This window comes from Daphnia pulex, chromosome 7 (genome assembly GCF_021134715.1).
Source record: "Daphnia pulex isolate KAP4 chromosome 7, ASM2113471v1".
In the NCBI taxonomy this organism is placed as follows: Eukaryota; Metazoa; Arthropoda; class Branchiopoda; order Diplostraca; family Daphniidae; genus Daphnia; species Daphnia pulex.
In genome coordinates, this window is record NC_060023.1 from 11,987,274 (window position 1) to 12,007,809 (window position 20,536).

General features: G+C 38.8%; 4 protein-coding genes and 3 long non-coding RNA genes across 9 annotated transcripts; 1 reads left to right on the top strand and 6 right to left on the bottom strand.

Annotated features, from left to right (window-relative positions):
* Positions 1-1,885: 1,885 nt before the first annotated feature.
* LOC124196627 lies at positions 1,886-3,737 on the bottom strand. The gene is made up of 4 exons (XR_006875772.1): positions 3,436-3,737; positions 3,253-3,362; positions 2,910-3,166; positions 1,886-2,084 (listed from the first exon to the last, which is right to left on the bottom strand). It is a non-coding gene; the product is annotated as an uncharacterized LOC124196627 (long non-coding RNA).
* Positions 3,738-4,338: 601 nt separating this feature from the next.
* On the top strand, positions 4,339-5,804 carry LOC124196630. The gene is made up of 3 exons (XR_006875774.1): positions 4,339-4,450; positions 4,537-4,793; positions 5,606-5,804. It is a non-coding gene; the product is annotated as an uncharacterized LOC124196630 (long non-coding RNA).
* Positions 5,805-6,159: 355 nt separating this feature from the next.
* Positions 6,160-9,323, bottom strand: LOC124196620. Its single transcript, XR_006875760.1, has 7 exons — positions 8,954-9,323; positions 8,013-8,104; positions 7,631-7,954; positions 7,425-7,523; positions 7,129-7,313; positions 6,511-7,058; positions 6,160-6,454 (listed from the first exon to the last, which is right to left on the bottom strand). It is a non-coding gene; the product is annotated as an uncharacterized LOC124196620 (long non-coding RNA).
* Positions 9,324-10,554: 1,231 nt separating this feature from the next.
* Positions 10,555-11,987, bottom strand: LOC124196615 (chromobox protein homolog 1-like). 2 transcript variants are annotated; one of them, XM_046591768.1, is made up of 5 exons: positions 11,811-11,987; positions 11,578-11,744; positions 11,334-11,519; positions 11,088-11,261; positions 10,555-11,008 (listed from the first exon to the last, which is right to left on the bottom strand). In XM_046591768.1, the coding sequence occupies exons 2-5, from the start codon at positions 11,694-11,696 to the stop codon at positions 10,864-10,866; spliced, it is 624 nt and encodes a 207-aa protein (XP_046447724.1). In that variant the 5' UTR covers positions 11,697-11,744; positions 11,811-11,987; the 3' UTR covers positions 10,555-10,863. The 2 variants fall into 2 exon arrangements, with proteins under 2 accessions (XP_046447724.1, XP_046447725.1); XM_046591769.1 differs by having other exon boundaries at positions 11,578-11,736; positions 11,811-11,977.
* A 1,718-nt stretch (positions 11,988-13,705) lies between these two features.
* LOC124196616 (chromobox protein homolog 1-like) lies at positions 13,706-15,290 on the bottom strand. 2 transcript variants are annotated; one of them, XM_046591771.1, is made up of 5 exons: positions 15,145-15,290; positions 14,781-14,937; positions 14,464-14,710; positions 14,237-14,352; positions 13,706-14,144 (listed from the first exon to the last, which is right to left on the bottom strand). In XM_046591771.1, exons 2-5 carry the CDS (start codon positions 14,879-14,881, stop codon positions 14,030-14,032), a joined length of 579 nt encoding a protein of 192 aa, XP_046447727.1. In that variant the 5' UTR covers positions 14,882-14,937; positions 15,145-15,290; the 3' UTR covers positions 13,706-14,029. The 2 variants fall into 2 exon arrangements, with proteins under 2 accessions (XP_046447727.1, XP_046447726.1); XM_046591770.1 differs by having other exon boundaries at positions 14,781-14,933; positions 15,145-15,285.
* A 1,246-nt stretch (positions 15,291-16,536) lies between these two features.
* LOC124196614 (protein FRA10AC1-like) lies at positions 16,537-18,009 on the bottom strand. The gene is made up of 6 exons (XM_046591767.1): positions 17,856-18,009; positions 17,644-17,749; positions 17,407-17,569; positions 17,174-17,339; positions 16,952-17,111; positions 16,537-16,895 (listed from the first exon to the last, which is right to left on the bottom strand). Exons 1-6 carry the CDS (start codon positions 17,892-17,894, stop codon positions 16,567-16,569), a joined length of 963 nt encoding a protein of 320 aa, XP_046447723.1. The 5' UTR covers positions 17,895-18,009; the 3' UTR covers positions 16,537-16,566.
* A 608-nt stretch (positions 18,010-18,617) lies between these two features.
* LOC124196613 (radical S-adenosyl methionine domain-containing protein 2-like) lies at positions 18,618-20,525 on the bottom strand. The gene is made up of 5 exons (XM_046591766.1): positions 19,781-20,525; positions 19,295-19,713; positions 19,078-19,227; positions 18,978-19,010; positions 18,618-18,911 (listed from the first exon to the last, which is right to left on the bottom strand). The coding sequence occupies exons 1-5, from the start codon at positions 20,034-20,036 to the stop codon at positions 18,738-18,740; spliced, it is 1,032 nt and encodes a 343-aa protein (XP_046447722.1). The 5' UTR covers positions 20,037-20,525; the 3' UTR covers positions 18,618-18,737.
* Positions 20,526-20,536: the final 11 nt, after the last annotated feature.

Here is a 20,536-nt window from a genome sequence, read left to right on the forward strand (position 1 = left end):
GAAGCTTCGGCAGCAAAAGAATACTACACCGACTTACTGCTGCCGACTTACTAAAAAACAACATTAACTCTTCCTATACCGAAGACTCCAACACCAAGTCTCCTGAGTATTAAACTTCAACCTACGATGTTCTATCTTAGGAAACATGGGTAATTATTCTGTCTTTTTTTACATGAATTGTGAATCATTACATATTTTTCTATTCGTTAATTTACTAGTTACAACTGAGAATTAATGGCATTAAAATTATTTACTATCTAGTTATCTGTGGGACATGTTGCTGTTGGGTGTTGATGGCTGAGCCAGGGGACCACGGGAGTACCGATGTCTTCTGGGTATGGCGGATACTAAACCGCAACGCCGTCGTTTTACAAAACAACGACATACGCAACTGGATACTACACCACCAAGACCCCCGAGTATTACACCACAACTTGTGATGTCCCGAACTACTACACCGAAGCCTCAAAGTATAATTCTGTCCCGAGTACTACACCACGAAGGGAGCCGAGTACTACACCACGAAGGGAGCCGAGTACTACACCACGAAGGGAGCCGAGTACTACACCACGAAGGGAGCCGAGTACTACACCACGAAGGGAGCCGAGTACTACACCACGAAGGGAGCCGAGTACTACACCACGAAGGGAGCCGAGTACTACACCACGAAGGGAGCCGAGTACTACACCACGAAGGGAGCCGAGTACTACACCACGAAGGGAGCCGAGTACTACACCACGAAGGGAGCCGAGTACTACACCACGAAGGGAGCCGAGTACTACACCACGAAGGGAGCCGAGTACTACACCACGAAGGGAGCCGAGTACTACACCACGAAGGGAGCCGAGTACTACACCACGAAGGGAGCCGAGTACTACACCACCATGTATGCTGCCATTTTACACCGAAGCTCCTGAGTATTACACCAAAGAGGTTGCATATTACGCTTCAACCCGCGCTGCCCTCAGTTGCTATCCCGAGGTTCCCGAGTACTACACCACCAAGGCACCCAAGTATTACACCACAAACGCTTCCGGATTTTACTACAAGGAGATTCCTAAATTGCTAGAGCCGAAATATCTATTTTATTTTATTTAAATTGGTTGGTTGACTTCATGATCATTGGTCACTGGGAATTAACTGTTGATCTCAAATGAGAAAATAAAAATTCTAAGAAGGGTAATTCTTTTGTAAGACTTTTGGTTGTAACTTAAAGCCTGTCTTCATTTTGATAGGCGTCTATTGGTGTTGGACTTCTTCAAGGCCAGTATCCTGCGCTGTGATACGTCTGTTTCATATTTTGGAGGTGATTACTGCCTTAGTCACTCTACGTACGGACATGTTCTTGTGTTTTGACGATGGTACAAGGGTAAGTTACGAAAGAAACTTGTAACTGTTGGTATTTTCAAATCTTATCAGTAAAAGGGAAGTGGTTGATCTTGGTATAAATGAAAGACTTTGAAGTTGAGATAATTCCTAAACAATACTTGGTATAAATTACTTGATGTAAATAAAAGACAATGAACAAAATACTTGTAAAAAGAATTGTGTTATATTGTCCCACCTCCACCCACAATTCCACCACATTTTACAGTCACATACACATATACATACACATACATACATACACTTGAGTTAACCCGTTGGCTGCCACGCCATACAACCCGTAGGTTGCTTTCTACTAATCTACGTGCCACGTCTGAAGGATCCATGACCAAGTGGGACTTGCCATTGCTGACAAGTCCGTGCTGACAAGGGGAGGACTAAGGTGCATTGCCTTTTAACAGGCTTGCCTTGCGGCAAAGTTTGGGCTTGGCGACTCCCCGACCCCGCGGCTTTTAAACCACGAGACCGAACAGCGCGGCCCGTGCAGTGGAGAACAAAGGTGTGGCAGCCAACGGGTTAACTTACACTAACACAATAATACCAACAATACGATGATCCACGTTGATGACGAGTCTCGGTGTCGGTCGCGATTCCACCGAGTTTCGTTCGCACCAGGAGCAGGGGCAACGTCCAACGGAGACCGGTGACGATTGTTAAAGATGAGAAAATCCATCTTCTCGACGTCTCCTCTGCATTACCTGAATCAAGACAAACAATTCTTATTAAGTGACATGCCAATAAAAGTTACATAATAGTCACATAATACATATGGGATCATTGATCTGTTTTTTTTTTGCTCAAAACTTCAAAGGCGCGCTTTAAATTGCTTAAAATCTACCTAAGAATATTGAGAACTGTACACATAACAAAGCTCACTTGCTAGTCTAAAAAAAAAAATTCCGGAAGTAGACCGGAAGTAACCACAGCGCCTCAACCATTGAGCTGTCATCAAATTAAACCACATATTCGTGATCTCCATGAAATTTGGGGTCGATTAGGTGTGATTTAAACGAAATCCAAAATTTGGCCAAAATCGAGAATTTTCCTGAACTATAGTTCAGGAAAATTTTCGAAACCGGAAGTACGAAAACGTAAAAAATATAACATGAACTTTACCACAAATTTTACGAGGATCACGAATATGTGGTTCTTTTTCTCCTCAAATGAATATTTACTAAACTACAGACTGAAATGAGCAAACCGGAAGTAGAAAAAAAAAGCAAAATATCGAAAATTTAACAAGTGAGCTTTGTTGCTGGCATAGTAATCGTCAGTTATCACTAAATATTTCAAAAGAATAACTGCCGATAAATGTTAAAGACATGTGCAAAGTTTCTGAAACTGACTGTTTTGACAGCTGCAAATTTTCAAAAAGCCATCTAGCGTTGGAAAAAAGAAACTTCAATGTTAAACTTCGTTGGCGCGTAAGTAAGGCCTGATTTTGGAAACTACTACACAGACAGAGTCTAACTCAACTAGACAATTGGTAGATAACCTACGAAAATAAGTCAATTGTTGGGTACCTGGGCATAATCCCGTGGCGAGTGACTGCAGGTACTTCACAGCGGGCGGAAGCGAACACTGAAGTGATTTAATTCGCCAATGAAGCACAAGAAGCAGCGTACGTGGTGAAGATAAGGACCCGAACGTTGGTAAAAGTCCCTCTTCTGTCATGGACAAAAGCCAGCGTTGGCTCAGGACTCACGATTCCATGAAGAATCTGCGTTGTAGATTGAAACTGGCGGCCGACTCGCGATCTCAGAGGACGTCATAAATAGTTCTGTAAAAATGAGTTGGGAATTAAACTTAAACAAAATTAACTCATAGTAGCATGGTAAAAGACTAAAAGGTGATAATGATGTTTACCTTTATCATTTGGGTGATGAATTCAGAAAGACATTAGACTTTGATCAAGCAGATCTGGAAATGTACTAAATACACTTCACACTCTTCATGTACATTCACTGAAACTGGAACTGTAATTAGCAATTGGATAAGGAAAATTATCTATATTATTTACAAATTTACATATGAAAAACAAAACTCTACCTATCTCTCAGCTGGGTTGCCTTCTGAGCGGCTGTAGAAACAGTTGTACACTCGACAAACATTCTGACACAGGTTACACTTGCAAGATTCAGAAAAGATCCATGGTCCATGCACAAAAACTTTTGTCTAATTCCACTGTATGCAGGCTTCCTATATGAGTTTCAGGCTTTTGACAGCATAAGGATCTAATGGATGGAAAGTGACTGAGCACTAAGTCAACTTGTTGGAATGACGGACTGACTTTCTAGAATTTAAAGAGATGGATGTAATATTTCAAAATAAAGAAACTAGGTCAAGATAAACTTACACAAACGAAGTTCAATTGAGAATTCGGAATCACAAAAGCCCAAAAGGGTTCTACTAACGGTGGAGATCTTCTGTCAGCAACCCTTATTTACTGACCGCTAGATGCCACTGTCTTCAGTTGATTTTGTCATACAGCCTGCTTCATGAAACATGGCGAAACAAATTGTTGCTATTGTATATACTTATTTTTATGTGAATTCTCAATTGAACTTCGTTTGTGTAAGTTTATCTTGACCTTGTTTCTTCATTTTGAAATATTACATCCATCTCTTTAAATTCTAGAAAGTCAGTCCGTCATTCCAACAAGTTGACTTAGTGCTCAGTCACTTTCCATCCATTAGATCCTTATGCTGTCAAAAGCCTGAAACTCATATAGGAAGCCTGCATACAGTGGAATTAGACAAAAGTTTTTGTGCATGGACCATGGATCTTTTCTGAATCTTGCAAGTGTAACCTGTGTCAGAATGTTTGTCGAGTGTACAACTTTTTCTACAGCCGCTCAGAAGGCAACCCAGCTGAGAGATAGGTAGAGTTTTGTTTTTCATATGTAAATTTGTAAATAATATAGATAATTTTCCTTATCCAATTGCTAATTACAGTTCCAGTTTCAGTGAATGTACATGAAGAGTGTGAAGTGTATTTAGTACATTTCCAGATCTGCTTGATCAAAGTCTAATGTCTTTCTGAATTCATCACCCAAATGATAAAGGTAAACATCATTATCACCTTTTAGTCTTTTACCATGCTACTATGAGTTAATTTTGTTTAAGTTTAATTCCCAACTCATTTTTACAGAACTATTTATGACGTCCTCTGAGATCGCGAGTCGGCCGCCAGTTTCAATCTACAACGCAGATTCTTCATGGAATCGTGAGTCCTGAGCCAACGCTGGCTTTTGTCCATGACAGAAGAGGGACTTTTACCAACGTTCGGGTCCTTATCTTCACCACGTACGCTGCTTCTTGTGCTTCATTGGCGAATTAAATCACTTCAGTGTTCGCTTCCGCCCGCTGTGAAGTACCTGCAGTCACTCGCCACGGGATTATGCCCAGGTACCCAACAATTGACTTATTTTCGTAGGTTATCTACCAATTGTCTAGTTGAGTTAGACTCTGTCTGTGTAGTAGTTTCCAAAATCAGGCCTTACTTACGCGCCAACGAAGTTTAACATTGAAGTTTCTTTTTTCCAACGCTAGATGGCTTTTTGAAAATTTGCAGCTGTCAAAACAGTCAGTTTCAGAAACTTTGCACATGTCTTTAACATTTATCGGCAGTTATTCTTTTGAAATATTTAGTGATAACTGACGATTACTATGCCAGCAACAAAGCTCACTTGTTAAATTTTCGATATTTTGCTTTTTTTTTCTACTTCCGGTTTGCTCATTTCAGTCTGTAGTTTAGTAAATATTCATTTGAGGAGAAAAAGAACCACATATTCGTGATCCTCGTAAAATTTGTGGTAAAGTTCATGTTATATTTTTTACGTTTTCGTACTTCCGGTTTCGAAAATTTTCCTGAACTATAGTTCAGGAAAATTCTCGATTTTGGCCAAATTTTGGATTTCGTTTAAATCACACCTAATCGACCCCAAATTTCATGGAGATCACGAATATGTGGTTTAATTTGATGACAGCTCAATGGTTGAGGCGCTGTGGTTACTTCCGGTCTACTTCCGGAATTTTTTTTTTTAGACTAGCAAGTGAGCTTTGTTATGTGTACAGTTCTTAATATTGCAAGCTTGTTTTTAAGTTTTAAAAATTGCATTTTTAAATCTTTGAGCTAAAAAACCAGATCGATGTGCCTATATGTATTATGTAACTTTTATTGGCATGTCACTTAATAAGAATTGTTTGTCTTGATTCAGGTAATGCAGAGGAGACGTCGAGAAGATGGATTTTCTCATCTTTAACAATCGTCACCGGTCTCCGTTGGACGTTGCCCCTGCTCCTGGTGCGAACGAAACTCGGTGGAATCGCGACCGACACCGAGACTCGTCATCAACGTGGATCATCGTATTGTTGGTATTATTGTGTTAGTGTAAGTTAACCCGTTGGCTGCCACACCTTTGTTCTCCACTGCACGGGCCGCGCTGTTCGGTCTCGTGGTTTAAAAGCCGCGGGGTCGGGGAGTCGCCAAGCCCAAACTTTGCCGCAAGGCAAGCCTGTTAAAAGGCAATGCACCTTAGTCCTCCCCTTGTCAGCACGGACTTGTCAGCAATGGCAAGTCCCACTTGGTCATGGATCCTTCAGACGTGGCACGTAGATTAGTAGAAAGCAACCTACGGGTTGTATGGCGTGGCAGCCAACGGGTTAACTCAAGTGTATGTATGTATGTGTATGTATATGTGTATGTGACTGTAAAATGTGGTGGAATTGTGGGTGGAGGTGGGACAATATAACACAATTCTTTTTACAAGTATTTTGTTCATTGTCTTTTATTTACATCAAGTAATTTATACCAAGTATTGTTTAGGAATTATCTCAACTTCAAAGTCTTTCATTTATACCAAGATCAACCACTTCCCTTTTACTGATAAGATTTGAAAATACCAACAGTTACAAGTTTCTTTCGTAACTTACCCTTGTACCATCGTCAAAACACAAGAACATGTCCGTACGTAGAGTGACTAAGGCAGTAATCACCTCCAAAATATGAAACAGACGTATCACAGCGCAGGATACTGGCCTTGAAGAAGTCCAACACCAATAGACGCCTATCAAAATGAAGACAGGCTTTAAGTTACAACCAAAAGTCTTACAAAAGAATAACCCTTCTTAGAATTTTTATTTTCTCATTTGAGATCAACAGTTAATTCCCAGTGACCAATGATCATGAAGTCAACCAACCAATTTAAATAAAATAAAATAGATATTTCGGCTCTAGCAATTTAGGAATCTCCTTGTAGTAAAATCCGGAAGCGTTTGTGGTGTAATACTTGGGTGCCTTGGTGGTGTAGTACTCGGGAACCTCGGGATAGCAACTGAGGGCAGCGCGGGTTGAAGCGTAATATGCAACCTCTTTGGTGTAATACTCAGGAGCTTCGGTGTAAAATGGCAGCATACATGGTGGTGTAGTACTCGGCTCCCTTCGTGGTGTAGTACTCGGCTCCCTTCGTGGTGTAGTACTCGGCTCCCTTCGTGGTGTAGTACTCGGCTCCCTTCGTGGTGTAGTACTCGGCTCCCTTCGTGGTGTAGTACTCGGCTCCCTTCGTGGTGTAGTACTCGGCTCCCTTCGTGGTGTAAGCTGGGGCAACGTAGATTGTAGTGCAGTACTTGGGCGTTTCGGTGATGTAACAAGTTAGATCCTCGGTGTAGTAGCTGGGAACAGAATAGTACATGGGAGCATTAGTATAGTTAGATGAGGCATCGGTAGGTTTTAGTTTAATACTTAGAGCCTTGGTGGTGTAGTATTTAGGGGCCTCGGGAAATAGATGTTCCGTATGTTGACTTCGTTGTGTAGTAAAGCGGCGGCGTTGCGGTTTGGTACCACCATACCCAGAAGACATCGGTACTCCCGTGGTCTCCCCAGCCATCAACGATACAACACCTAACAGCAGCACGATCCACAGTTGACTAGACAGTAAATAATTTTAACATTAATTGTCAGTTATAACTAGTAAATTAAAAAACTGAAAAATATGAAATGATTCACAACTCCATGTTAAAAACAAACAGAATATTTACCCATGTTTTAAGATGGAGCAGAGTATGTTGCAGTATGGTTTTCTCTCGTGGTCGACATCAACGATGCAACACCCAACTGCAGCACGGCGTCATAGTTAACTATACAATAAACGATTTAAAAATTAATTTTCGAATACAACTAGTCATTTCAAAAACTAACATAAGATAGAATTCATTCACGACTCGAATTAAAATTGATTATTTACCCATGATTGCAGTGATAATGATGAAGAAGGCAATTGGAGACCAATAGTGCTGCGGTTGTTCCCGTGTCGGAGATCCTAACTCGACTGATCTCTATCGCCTTTTCTCTCTCCTTTTATATGACTTTTTCTCACCCTTACCTCTCAACTCAAGCCTTGTGGGTATTTTACCTTTTTGATAATGATGGAAAACGTCCCGTTCTAACCCAACCTCTACACCACTGCAGGAAACGTTTTAGGTAATGATCTCCATGACCTTCGATTGAAAGACATTAAGACATACAAACTGGCCTTTCCTTCTGCAGGTTGACGTTGCTGGGGATGGGTCTACAAAAACCAAAAATCAAAATGAATACCAAATGGCTGAGCCTTGCGGCTATTGTACCTGCTTGATAATGATGTAACACGTGTGACGTGTCGTTCTCACGCAACCTCTACAACACAGCATTGACAGTTTTGCGTAATGTTTCTCGTGACCTTCAACCAAATTAATAGGAAATTATACTGGTCGATAATTTTAGCCAAATATACAGATCAATTCAGAAAATGGTTTTTAAATCTCCTACTATTTGTTTAATTGTTGATTGAGCAATAGTAACAAACTCTAATCTCACCTCCATATGAAAATTCCAAGCAATTAGCTTTCTAAATAATCACCATTTATTTGGGTCGTTTTCTCATTATGATACTGGTCTCCTTTTGGAAATACATTATCTTTTAATTAAAAAACATTTCCCCGGAAAATCGATTTAGAATTTGTGTTCGTACATGTTGAACTAACAGAATCCTATAATTAACTCAAGACCATAAATAAAGAGAAAATAAAACAAAATAAAAACACGTGGTTTTCAAACAATGATGACAAGCCACTACGTCACCAACTTAAAGGCAGCGATGTTTAATGGGCATAGGTATTGCATTATTGATTGTCGGTGAGACTGAGGAGCTAGTGGTTCAACAGAAGAGGTTGGATCTTGGATGTATCATTTAACCTACGAGGTCATCCCAATGCAGCCAACATAAACTCTAGTCTAGCACAAAACTACTTGTTTGCACAATTAGCACTAACCACGATAACTCCACTAGGTTTTCCATGGTCAACAGCATTATCTACCAAGACACTTGTGAAATCTACTCATCATCAGTGTCTCCTCAAGGAAGATAATTAATATTTCATGTCATATTAATACTTCAGGTTCTGAGACTTCAGTGACATCACACATCAACTATCGAAGAAGGATTTGAATAATTTAACTGTGATGCTTAAAATTGCCATGTTCCCCACAGAGTAGTTGACTTCGCTTTGACTCTAGTGAAAGACTTTACCTTTTCTTGTTTTTCTTGCTCTTTGTTGGATTGCCAGAAACGGATTCGACAAATGACACAACATTTTCTTTTGGTGAATTGGGGATGGTGTAGATATCGGCACGACTTCACTCAAGGCTGAAAACTGTTCTTCACTCATCACAACACTCACATTATTAGCAATTCGTTTTCGAAATTATCTCGGCAGAGCTAATTGATTCATCTCCAGGTACTGTAGTTAATTCTTCTTGCTTTTTTTGTTTATATTGTTCTCTGAGCTAGTGCAACTGCAGCCTGCAGGTATCTAGCAGAAGCTTTTTCCACGCATGACGCAACAACGCATCTAGCGGTAATCTTTCCAACTAGACAATAAATGCAAGTTTTGGATTTTAAAATCATGTTGAATACAAAACTACTATCTTTCTTTCTTGAATGTCTGAGTGGAACTAAATATTCACAATGTTACTTGAAGAAATTGTCGAATAATCTGATTACTATAATCTGAAAACAAGGTTCTGTATGGTTTTATTATATTCCTACCTTGACCGTTACTAGAATGGGCTGAAAGATTACTACTACAGTGTTAAGTAAAAAAGCAACAAAACGGTTGAAAAAATACATGGGGTTTTAACAAATACGAAAAATGAACTGTGGTTTTCAAACCGTTAAGCATCACTTCTAGAGCCCCTGTTTAAGTGTTTAAGGAGTTAGTTTAGGGAGAAGAGGGGAGAATGGGAAGAAGAGGAAATATGGGTCCCTTTGTTTCAAACGCCCTCTTCTTCCCATCTTCGCCCATCCCCTCCCAAAATAAACCGACCCCCTTCCCAACCAACCCCCCCGCAAAAAGAGCCCCCTCCCACCCACCATCCTAAAAAACCGACCCCCTTCCCATTTCCTACCCACCCCCGCCAAAAAATCGACCCCTTCCCCCAATCCGAACCGCAAAAACGAAAAAAGCGGTTTAATGGAAAGCGCTCACGATCCGCTGAACGGATCGGGATTATTTTAGTGTCAACTTGTCCGTCTCATCAAGCCTGACTTCATCTACCCACCACAGACAGGATCAAAGAGACAATTTGTACGAAACCCGCAAATTGTCCGAAAAACCGGTCCTAATAACACCCCCCAGGACCCTCTTGGAAACCAAGAGGGTATAATAAGCTCACTCACTGAACTTTGAACTAATTATTTAAGGAAATTGGCTGAAAATTATTTTCGTAATATGATTTTTTTTTTCAGAAACCCCTTTTTTGTCCCATAAGAATTACAATTACACGTAGGGAAACAGAGATCTCTGTAGGAAACAACTGAACGATCTAAACATGGCGGCAGCCGCATGAGTGCGTTCAAAAACCAGCTGGTTTGCTGGTGGCGTCATCACGCTTCCTCTATAACTTTAAAATGGCGCTTGGAAACGACTAACGAGACAAACTTTACCTTATAGAAGTAGCAAGCTGCGAGAGATCTTTTGTCGATGCCTACAGAAATGAACAAACTCCTATTACACGATAACCAACACCGAATACTGATTACCAGAAGAGAACAGAATATATCCAAAAATCGAGAAGACGTTCGTCCTCCGTTGGCGAAAAGCGACGAATGTTGCACCAATGTCGTAAAAATTTATAAACACAGGCCTTGTATTTCTGGGTATGCAAGGATAATTCAAGAAAAGAAATGAAACTTGGTTTTTTTCTTAAGGAACACATGAGGCATGACAACCGCATTACATTAATGTAAGTCGATGAACAAAGAACAGAGATGGATGATAATGACCAAAAATAAAAACAATTTCAAGTTTTAAATTAAGGCATGAGGTTAACACAAAGAAATATTTTGGATATCTCTGCTGTCTTCCTTACGCCCTAACCACATCAAACCGAATAGAAATCACATTTATTTGCGTAAAAATTGTAGCGGCCCCACTGAATTCAAGCTTTTCCTTCCTTTTTCTTCTTATTTTCAAATTCTGCAATCAAATCAGGGCAACCCATGTTTTCCTCACTTTCCCAGGTATTTTCACTATGAGCATAGCCTTTCCATTTCAGAAGATACTCCACTTTGCCTTTTCTTACCCTATAAATATGAATGGATTTGTTTACACTAGTAATAAGGTTTGTTTATTTAGAAGGCTACTTGTTGAATATCTACAAACCTTTTATCCATAATTTTTTCAACTGAGAACTCATTTTCAGCATCTTTTGATGTCTGATTTTCAAATGCTGCAATCAAGCCAGGACAATCCATGTCTTCTTCATTTTCCCAAGTATTGTCATTGTGGCCATAGCCTTTCCATTTTAGCAGGTACTGAACTTTACCTTTCTGCACTCTAGATTTTTATGAACAGCATTCAATTAATTGTTGTGGAAACAATGTATGCAAATTTGCCAAAACTACATACCTTCGATCCATCACTTTCTCAACAGAATATTCTTCTTGTTTATCCATCTTCTTCTTCTTTTTTGGTTGATTTTCAAATTCAGCAATTAATTCGGGACAATTCATGTTTTCTTCTTCTTCCCAAGTATTATCACTGTCATCATACCCTTTCCACTTCAAAAGATACTGGGTAGTACCTTTCATTTTCCTATTTATAATGAGAAGTTAAATTTGGCTTATTACAATTCAACACAATATGTACAAACCTTTCATCCACCACTTTTTCAACCACATATTTTTCTGCCGCAGTACTTTTTATTCTAAATACCTTGGTTGTTGTTTTTGAAACTTCTTTGACACCATTACTTCTTCTTTTTCCAACCATGACTGAGAGAACTTTATCTTTTAGTTGATTTGGAAATAAACTGGTCAACTAAAATCCAATAATGTTTATGTAAAATCGGTTTTATGCTGTCATATTATTGAATAAAATGCATACCTGAACAACGAAAAATTGCTGCAGATTAAGTTGAACTGTAAAAACTTACACACACAGTTACTCAATTAGACAGAAATATTAGTAACGTTGCCTATAGACTAACACTAAAGACGACTTTACTCGTTTGATCTGCTCTCGACTGTGATCTGTGAACACGCGAAGCTGCCGAAGAGTCGAAATTCAGACGACGCTGAAAGCATCTATACTCTGCTCGCGGATTGGCTGAACATCACGTGAGATAAAATACATATGTTAGCCTGAGGCACCCGCCAAAATTTTACGAGCTCTATTGCCATACATATTTACAACCTAAAAGGTCTTCGTCCCTGGTTTTGATTTGGTTTGGCTCGAGTTTCGGGTAAATTGAGAAGATATGCCTCATGGCCACATGGGAACATTCAAGGACATACGGAATTGATCGTTGATTTTTGTAGACTTCGAGTGTGCCTTCAATGTGAATGAGGTTAGAATTTTACTTTTCATCCAAAGAACATTCACAGTCGCTGTTTACACCACTAGAGTAAAAAAAAAGTCAAATACCACAATAACGGATCAATTTTCATGGAATGGTGGAAATCAGTAATGAATTTAGTTTTGAATACAGGATTATTATAAGAAATCGTAACAACTAGATCTTAGTGTCGGGCATAAACAAAATAAATTTGATCGCTTCCGTCCTGCTTTCATTGATGTCAGTGCATTTAACGCCAAATTGTTAACAAATGAATGTAAAGTCAACCTTTTTTTTCAATTTTGTCAACGAATTATTGCCCTTTAATTCCGAAACGGAAAAGAATCGCGCATCTACAAAGAAACAATATTTAGCATAATTAATTGCCTATGATTCATCAGTTGTTTAAAAATGTGTTTCACATACTTGATTCATTGTTTGGTTTGCCAGCTTTGGTGCGAGTTTTCAATCCCGTCACCAAATCACGTTTGTCCTAATTTGAGCAAAAAAGAGAAATGCAAGGCTATTAGCATTCGACCGAAAGGACATGAATTAATAAGAACATCTCAACCTTAGCGTGAATTAAATCGAGAGCCATTTGCAGTCCCAACTGCTTTTAAATCGGTCGGTCAGCTTTAAATCGGTTCAGTGCACTTGTGATGTACAAGTACATGTGCAAATCGAGAAATCGGCCGAGCGCGCTACCCATTTCAGCTTGCTCCATTTCCAGTGGCGATAGCACCTCGACGAACGACGAACACTCAGCAGCTTTGTAGAAAAGATTTGAAAGTTCCGCGTTAATAACAAACGTTAAATACCTGTGGAAAATTGAGTGACAACTAGCCGATTCGAGACAAAACAATAGTTAGTTTTTTCGACATGAAGCGAACATTTTAAAACAAATACTTATCCGGGACTTCCGCACTGGCAAGAGCTACTATCTCTTTTCTACTTGTTCAAGTCTTGAAGAGTTATCTTGCAGTTTGCGGGCAGTAGTTACGTGGAGATCAAAATTGCACAGCTGAAACCTATAAACTGTTTGAAACTGATGAACCAAAGGTAATAAACGGCATTCAATCTGTATGCATGGCCGAAAGAATAACAACATTTAAGAACTGATAATTAACTTGGTGTACAAACATCATAAATGCTGCTTTCTTCCTTAATTCTGCAACATTTTACTTACCTTTTAAGCTTACATTTCGTCCAGAAAATGACAATTGTTTTTTTTTCTTTTTAATTCTGCATTGGAGGAAGTTGATATGTTGATGGAAGGATGTGGGAGGGATTAACCTATACTGTTTTATTAAGACATTATACTTTTGAAACAGATCTAAATCATACTTACCTCATGTGCTGATAGCATGGTGACTTCTAATTTGTCTTCAGTTCTAATAAAATGTGAGTTTAAGAATATGAAAGGTGTTGACAATTCAAAAACAAGTTATAAGACATCCGTTTTATTTCTGGTTCTGTGAACCTAGCGCTAAAAAACATCGATTTACTCTAGCTTCAAAGACAAATGAGTATAATGAACATAAAAGCTGTTTCATCACTTGCTAGATAATACTAAGATATGGTTGATAAGAGAAAGATGTGGAGGGCTAAACAATAGAGAAGGAAGAAAAAGGATCTGTGTTTCTGAAGTGGGCAGTAAGATCAGGATCTATCAACCAGCTCATTCTTCTTAAACATGGCATTGCACGATCGTGCATTTTTGAAGATTAAAATAAAAGGGGAATTATTTCTGTAAGCATTCGTCTTACTTTTAATTTTTTTTTTCACCCCAAATAAGTTTGCTTTCGTAGAATTTGATGACCATTTGAGGAAATAAAACATATGCTTTTTCAGCAGGAACAAATTCAGGCACATCTTGATCTTTCCTATAAGATTTGAAACCATGTTAGTAAATTCAATGAAACATTTGATAAGCTGGGATAGAAAATTATTAAAAGGAGAAACGAGAAGAGCTAACCATCTGATGAGGAAATGAAGTTCACCAGGCTCGTCGTCATCATAAGTATCGGTTAAGCCTAAAATCGCCTCAGCCTCAAGGCCGAGTTCGACTCCACGTGGTGGTTGGGGTTGGTCCTGTTACATAGTCAAATATGGGGAAATAAAAATAGTTTAAATCTTAAGTTCTTTACATCAAACAAGAATTTCCCCTTAAATGAATTAAAGATTGAACACTAAAAATCTAACCTCTTGGTCTTTTTTCTTTCCAGCTGCCTTCACTTTTGCTGGTTTGTCTTTGATGGATGTTGAACGTTTATTTTCCTTGATGGTACCTTCTGTTTTCTTTTTGGGTTGGTCCAATTTTTCTTTTCTCTTTTTTTCAAATTCAGCAATTAATTCATGGCAATCTAATGCATCGACAGGCTCCCAGGTGTTCTCTTCATCTTCATAACCTTTCCATTTTAAGAGGTACTCCACCTTCCCTTGAATTTCTCTAGAATAATTATAAAATAAGATGGTTATTTTCTTATCAAGAAAAGCAATCTGCAAGTAAGCTAGCTTACCTTCTATCCACAACTTTTTCAACTTCGTATTCTGGCTCCACTACACTGACTTCCTCAGGTTCAGAATCTTCAGACAATTTCTTTTTATTAACTCGGCCCATGGTGGAAATGAATATTTTAAGTCTCTCTTGTCAACTCTTTTCCTAAAACAATCTTCCAAATAAAAATAAAAAAAAATTCAGTTACATTATGAAACGATGCAATATGAACAGTTGCAATGGAGCACATGGCGCTGATGACTCATAGATAATTGATTTAAGCTGTTTCTCATTTCATTTTGTAAATAAATTTGAGTTTGTTTGTTTATAGCAGGTTAATACTGTACTTAAAATTAAGAAAACACCCACTCAAAATCATCAATTACCTACAAAATCACCGTGAATGAAGATTACGGAAGCGTGGTTTAAGAAACAGAGACGTACAGAGACGTTCTAACACGTTGGCTGCCACAGACGAACTGACGATGTCGACTGTAATGTACTTCAAGTCCAACCCTGGTGGGCTGGTGGTAAATTTTTAAATTGTAACTTAAACGCTTAAACAAAAAATAATAGTAATAAAGAAAAAATGTTAGGAAGGAGACAAGTAAAACAATCTATTCTTAATTTACATAATCGTTTTTTTTAACTGAAATTTTTCAAAAGATGCAAGAACGTTTGAAGAGATTACAGGGTGATTGGTCGACTAAATCACGTGATCAATGGTTCGTGACCTTCGACGATCATCAATTGTTTTTATAGAATGTTGTGGAAACACTGAAACACCAAGCGACGCACAATATAGTAATTTGAAGAACTAGAAATCAACAGTGAAATATGCTAACTTGTTTTGCTGTTTAAGTCAGCACTCAGCAGTTTGTAACATTTTACAACCGAATCCTCTGGGCTCTGTCTCGAGTTTCAAAAAACGATGGAGGGAGTGGGGGGGGGGGATAGAGCCATTTAATAAATAAAATAAACGAAAATAAGAACTGTAAATTTGTGTTTTATTAGCTACGTTGACGTAACAATTGAATGAATCGTTTAATACCAACAGGGGAGGGCAGAAATCGGTGTTAATATATCCTTCTTCCCGTTGTCTTTCGATGCCGACAGTTTAGGCAGGCGGATCACGTCCAGCTGTTGTCAAATTTTCAAAAGAGAAAGTCGAGTTGAATGTGTTCGTAACATATTGAAATCCTCGTAGAATGGAAAATCTGCCCAAGTACATGAAAAACCAAGCCATACCAATAATGCCGAAGTAAAATATCGCTACTGTAAGGAGAAAATAGCGACAGCCATATGTGCTGCAGTGCGATTCCTGCTGATCATCTTCCACTTCAGGATTCTCCGATTCTGTTTCTACATCACTTTCGTCCTCCTCGGAGACCTCTAGGATTTCGGAGTCTTCAGTGTTTTCGGTCTCTGTGATATCTTTCGGATTAGCCATTTATTCGCCAGACAATGGATAAGTATCTATGATGACTCACCGACGGCTTTATATAATGTGTCATCTGCTCGACATCATACGCAAACCAGTTTCATGACCTTTGCACAGGCCATAAACATAATTGATATTTAGGTGGATTAAGGATTCAATCATATTATCAAAAATTTTAAATTTACAAATAATGTTCATTGAAAAACCATTGAAATATTAATTATTTGAAAATATAGGAAGTGTTTAAAGGATACATCACGTACTTTCACGGCCCGACGTATGCTGGACGTATGTAACCCTTTCAACTGAAAATTATCGATTAATAAAATCATTCAAGTTTGTTCGAGATCGTCAAGTATATTGTGTTTCAAAGAAACAAATCTTCTAAAAACTCTTCAAACTCGTCGTCGCGTGATTTGTCTTCGGTTGTCTGTTGGCCCTCGCGCCAAATATCTGTACTGTCGCTGAGTTCTTGAGTTTTACCAGGATTAGCAGAAGATGGCTCGTCAGCTTCAGTCACGCCATCTTTACTGGTTCCCGGAGCCGGTTCCTCGGTGCTTGGCTCACCGCCTTCACTCTTTCTTCGATCCTTCGATGATCGCTTACTCTTCGTTTCCTTCTTGATCTTCTTCTTCTTTGTAACTTCTTTCCTCTTGTGATGGAAATTAAGATTATGTGAACAATCGTTACACAAACCTTTAAATTAAAGTTGCAAATTAAATCGAAAGAAATATGAAACTTGTGTAACTTACGAATTTTTACTAGCGAATTCTTTCTCACTCCATGTTCCACGTAGGCAAAATTAATCTCCCAAGTCCTCAAGTTATCCTTTTGTGGGCAATTCTGTTCCCCGCAACTGAATTGCCCTTTACCCGTGACGACCTCCTTTTCAACTCTCCATCGAATGCCAACCTAGCGGATGAAATAATAAAAATACATATTTTGAATAATTCGAGATTTTCATTTCAGTATACCTTGTTTTCCTTGTATCTTCTGAGGTCACAAATACAGTATTCTTTGAAAAGCTTGTCGTGGTACTTTTTGGCTATCTGTTTTCCCCAGGTGTCGATCGTGTCGTCTTCTTCCCACAAAAATTGATGATTCTCTTTGATGATGTCAAAATCTCTTTTATCTCTTGTCCTAAAGTAAAGAGTAAAAAATTACTGTAATTAAATTGTTTGGGTAAGAAGAAGAATATTTCACATACTTGTCACGTTTCAGCATATCAGCTCCTCCAGGTATGGAGAGGTAGTATTCGTTGATGAGAAGCTTGTGCCTGTCGTAAGCTGTTAACCCCCTCAATTGTGATTGCATACTTCGTCTGGCTTCTTGTGCATATTGCTCAGTGAAAGCAGATTTGGAAACTAAACCTGTTATTTAAAAAATGTATTCAGAGTAAAAGTTTGTGAGACAGTCAGTACTGCATTAAAAAACTACACATTACCTTCACTTTTTGGTTTTTCTTTCACAACCCAATCCTTCTTTCTTTTTTTCCTTTTGTTTTCCTCTTCATCTCCTTCATAACTGGAATCATATCCTCCAGCATCTAACTAGGATGATTTCAAATCAGATAAAGAGTTATTCAAAATTGTTCAGTTCCACTAGACTTTTGACTAGGGGAAATGAGATCTGATAAATGAGATCTTAACGACCAACCTCAAGTGGAGAACCTCGCCGCGAGTTACGAGATGACATGCTGTATTCAAAATTATAGTTAGAGTTGATAGGATTAGAAGTTAGATCTGAAAGTACGAAGTTCTCACAACCGTCAAAACAATCCCGGTTTGTTTTTATTTATTTACTTCCGTCGACAACGCCATCTATGTTCCGTTCTACCATTCACATTCAATTAGAATGCAAAACGTTACACGCGGCAAAATTGTTTTGAATAATGCAAACGGCAATATAAGAGAATCTCGGTCAGTAGCCCAAAGACACGATAATAACCAATTCATTCGTATCAAAATAATGGTGAAAAACTACCCAAATTCATAAGGACTCTTCCTCGCACGGACCGGTTGCCGTGCCAATTTCACGAATACAAAATGCGACAAAATGTTATGATTGTATATAATTTAAAGAAATAAATCCTAGAAAAAAAGACTACAACAGAATACAAAGAATTAGTCTCTTTTCAAAAGTAAACGACACGTCACGGCACTCATCTTTCCATCGGCCATACGTAATTTGATAAGTGATTGAAATGTTCCATATGCAATCTCGCTTGATACACAGTCCAATTACCTTATTTACCCCTAAAAAAAAGGTAAAAATTTTTTCTAAATGGGACATCGTTTGGAAAACAAAATAACTAGGTATGATAATTTGATTTCAGGAATTATGGTACCTTAATGGATATACTCTCGTTGACTTTTTAGGCAACCCTATTCATTCCGCACTGTTAAACTCAAAAGATTGTACGATTGCAGTCATTTTGTATTTCTTAGAAAAGAAAGAGGTACACATTCTTTTTTAAAAGAAAAATCTTTGGCTGAGTGGAAATTTGTCAAGTGTCAGACGTTTACGATATCATCGATTTCACCACTCTAACAGAGATGGAGACATATCGGACTTACTCCAAGTATATTTGCCTCCACGCTGGAAGAACATTTCTTCGTCAAAACCACTCCAGTGGATGGCCGCTTCCACACCGACGTCCAGCAGGGACGGCGATGGAGTCTTTTGCCCGTTTGTACAATCAAGGAATCTCATCTGAAAATTAAAATGAACAAATTATGTTGATTTAATCAAAAATTACATCTTTTAATAACAGATTACCCTCTCGTCCAAAATCAAATAAGAATTGCGCATCTAAAAATAACAGCACATTGAATTAAAATGTAAAATAATCAAGAATTTTAAAAAGTTATTTACGTACTTTGATATTGGATTCGGGAACCAAACAAGCCACGCCCGAATGACGCTGTAGAAAAGTCTCAAACTGTTGATCTGAAATAACTAATTTCTCCGCGTTACGTAAAGCCTCCTCACCTTGATTTTCTCCGCCGATGAGCAAACATTGGAACACCTGTAAATAATTATTCTTTATAATCATTTCACGACATGCTTATTTAAAAAAAAAATGATTTTCTTACTTTCCAACGGACGGGATTCAGTTGATGGATCTGACTGTTCATGTCCTCGTCGACATTGTGTACATTAATGACGGAATTGATTTTGAAGGCGACTCGATAATCCCGACACCATCCTCTCACCCGTTCCAAACTTTCCAGGTGTTCACTTCCTTCGTCACCGGTTTGAATTTTGTTGCCATTCCGGTGACGGCCAATCAAATGATTGGTCTCGACCTTAAAACTGTCGCAAGAAACGGCCAAAATGTCGAGATATTCACCGAATCGAATGAACCAGTCTTCGGTGATGAGACTGCCATTGCTGACGATACTGACGCTGGCCAGTCCCAGTTCCCGCTTGCAGAATTGAACAAGCTGGCCCAAATAGCGACCTTTCTGATGAATAAACGGCTCTCCACCCGAGAAGTTGATCTTTTCCATTCCTGCGTAAACGTACGAATTCAACAATGGAGAAATCAATGATTGAAATATGACCAGCTCAATTCTTACCTGCTTCATGGAGGAGCCGGAGTCCCCGCATGGCTTCTTCCAGAGGTAAAACGAAACTCGATTTGGCCGTGTGAAAACAGAATCCACACTTGTAGTTGCATTGGCGGGTAAAATGGTAATTGACGCTGGTCGGCCGAGGTGACAAATAGGACGAAATTCGTTTCGATTTGTCATCGACTCGCTGGTAATAGATGCGAAAGATCCATTTAACAACGGATTGCCAAAATTGGCGGATCCAGATCTCCAAAAACGTCATGTTCCTAATTACGCCGAGTGTTGCTTACTAATCGGACCGATTAATTTGAATGTCAGCACTTGCCAAGAGTCACATAACCGTGTGTGAGGTCTTTTCCGACGTCCTCAAGTACTTGTAGTCCGCATTTGTATACAACTTGTAGGGGCGTGGCTTCTTGTCTGCGTATCATCGTTCCCAAACCAAAAAGTGCACGTGGCAGCTCAGCGTCATTTTGATAAGTTGATTTTTCACGGGCTGGAAACGGGATCGTTGAACACAAAGGCACGTTTTATTGCCTTTTCAAGTTTTCCACGAATTGTGATCCATGCCGCCGCTATGTAACTTGAAGATTGATTAGAAAAAATAGTTACACGGAAAGATTATTAAAGGCGAATGAGTCAGTTGGCAAACAAGTAAACTGGCCAGCGCGGCACTTTAAACGATCCGTTTACAACGATATAAAAGTAGACGATAATACGTTGAGATAAAATGAAATAGCGATGAAGAAAAATACCCATATT

Excerpts from the sequence above, each read along its gene's own strand:
- LOC124196615 (XM_046591768.1), bottom strand. The coding sequence starts at position 11,696 with ATGGTTGGAAAAAGAAGAAGTAATGGTGTCAAAGAAGTTTCAAAAACA. Across the intron at positions 11,262-11,333 it reads GAGAAAGTGATGGATCGAAG|AGTGCAGAAAGGTAAAGTTC; the intron begins GTATGTAGTTTT and ends ATAAAAATCTAG. Across the intron at positions 11,009-11,087 it reads GAAAAAATTATGGATAAAAG|GGTAAGAAAAGGCAAAGTGG; the intron begins GTTTGTAGATAT and ends TCATATTTATAG.
- LOC124196616 (XM_046591771.1), bottom strand. The coding sequence starts at position 14,881 with ATGGGCCGAGTTAATAAAAAGAAATTGTCTGAAGATTCTGAACCTGAG. Across the intron at positions 14,711-14,780 it reads GAAAAAGTTGTGGATAGAAG|AGAAATTCAAGGGAAGGTGG; the intron begins GTAAGCTAGCTT and ends TAATTATTCTAG. Across the intron at positions 14,353-14,463 it reads GAAAGAAAAAAGACCAAGAG|GACCAACCCCAACCACCACG; the intron begins GTTAGATTTTTA and ends ACTATGTAACAG.
- LOC124196614 (XM_046591767.1), bottom strand. The coding sequence starts at position 17,894 with ATGTCATCTCGTAACTCGCGGCGAGGTTCTCCACTTGAG. Across the intron at positions 17,570-17,643 it reads AGAAAAACCAAAAAGTGAAG|GTTTAGTTTCCAAATCTGCT; the intron begins GTAATGTGTAGT and ends TTTAAATAACAG. Across the intron at positions 17,340-17,406 it reads GATATGCTGAAACGTGACAA|GACAAGAGATAAAAGAGATT; the intron begins GTATGTGAAATA and ends TCTTTACTTTAG.
- LOC124196613 (XM_046591766.1), bottom strand. The coding sequence starts at position 20,036 with ATGACGTTTTTGGAGATCTGGATCCGCCAATTTTGGCAATCCGTTGTT. Across the intron at positions 19,228-19,294 it reads TGAATCCCGTCCGTTGGAAA|GTGTTCCAATGTTTGCTCAT; the intron begins GTAAGAAAATCA and ends AATTATTTACAG. Across the intron at positions 19,011-19,077 it reads TTCCCGAATCCAATATCAAA|ATGCGCAATTCTTATTTGAT; the intron begins GTACGTAAATAA and ends TGTTATTTTTAG.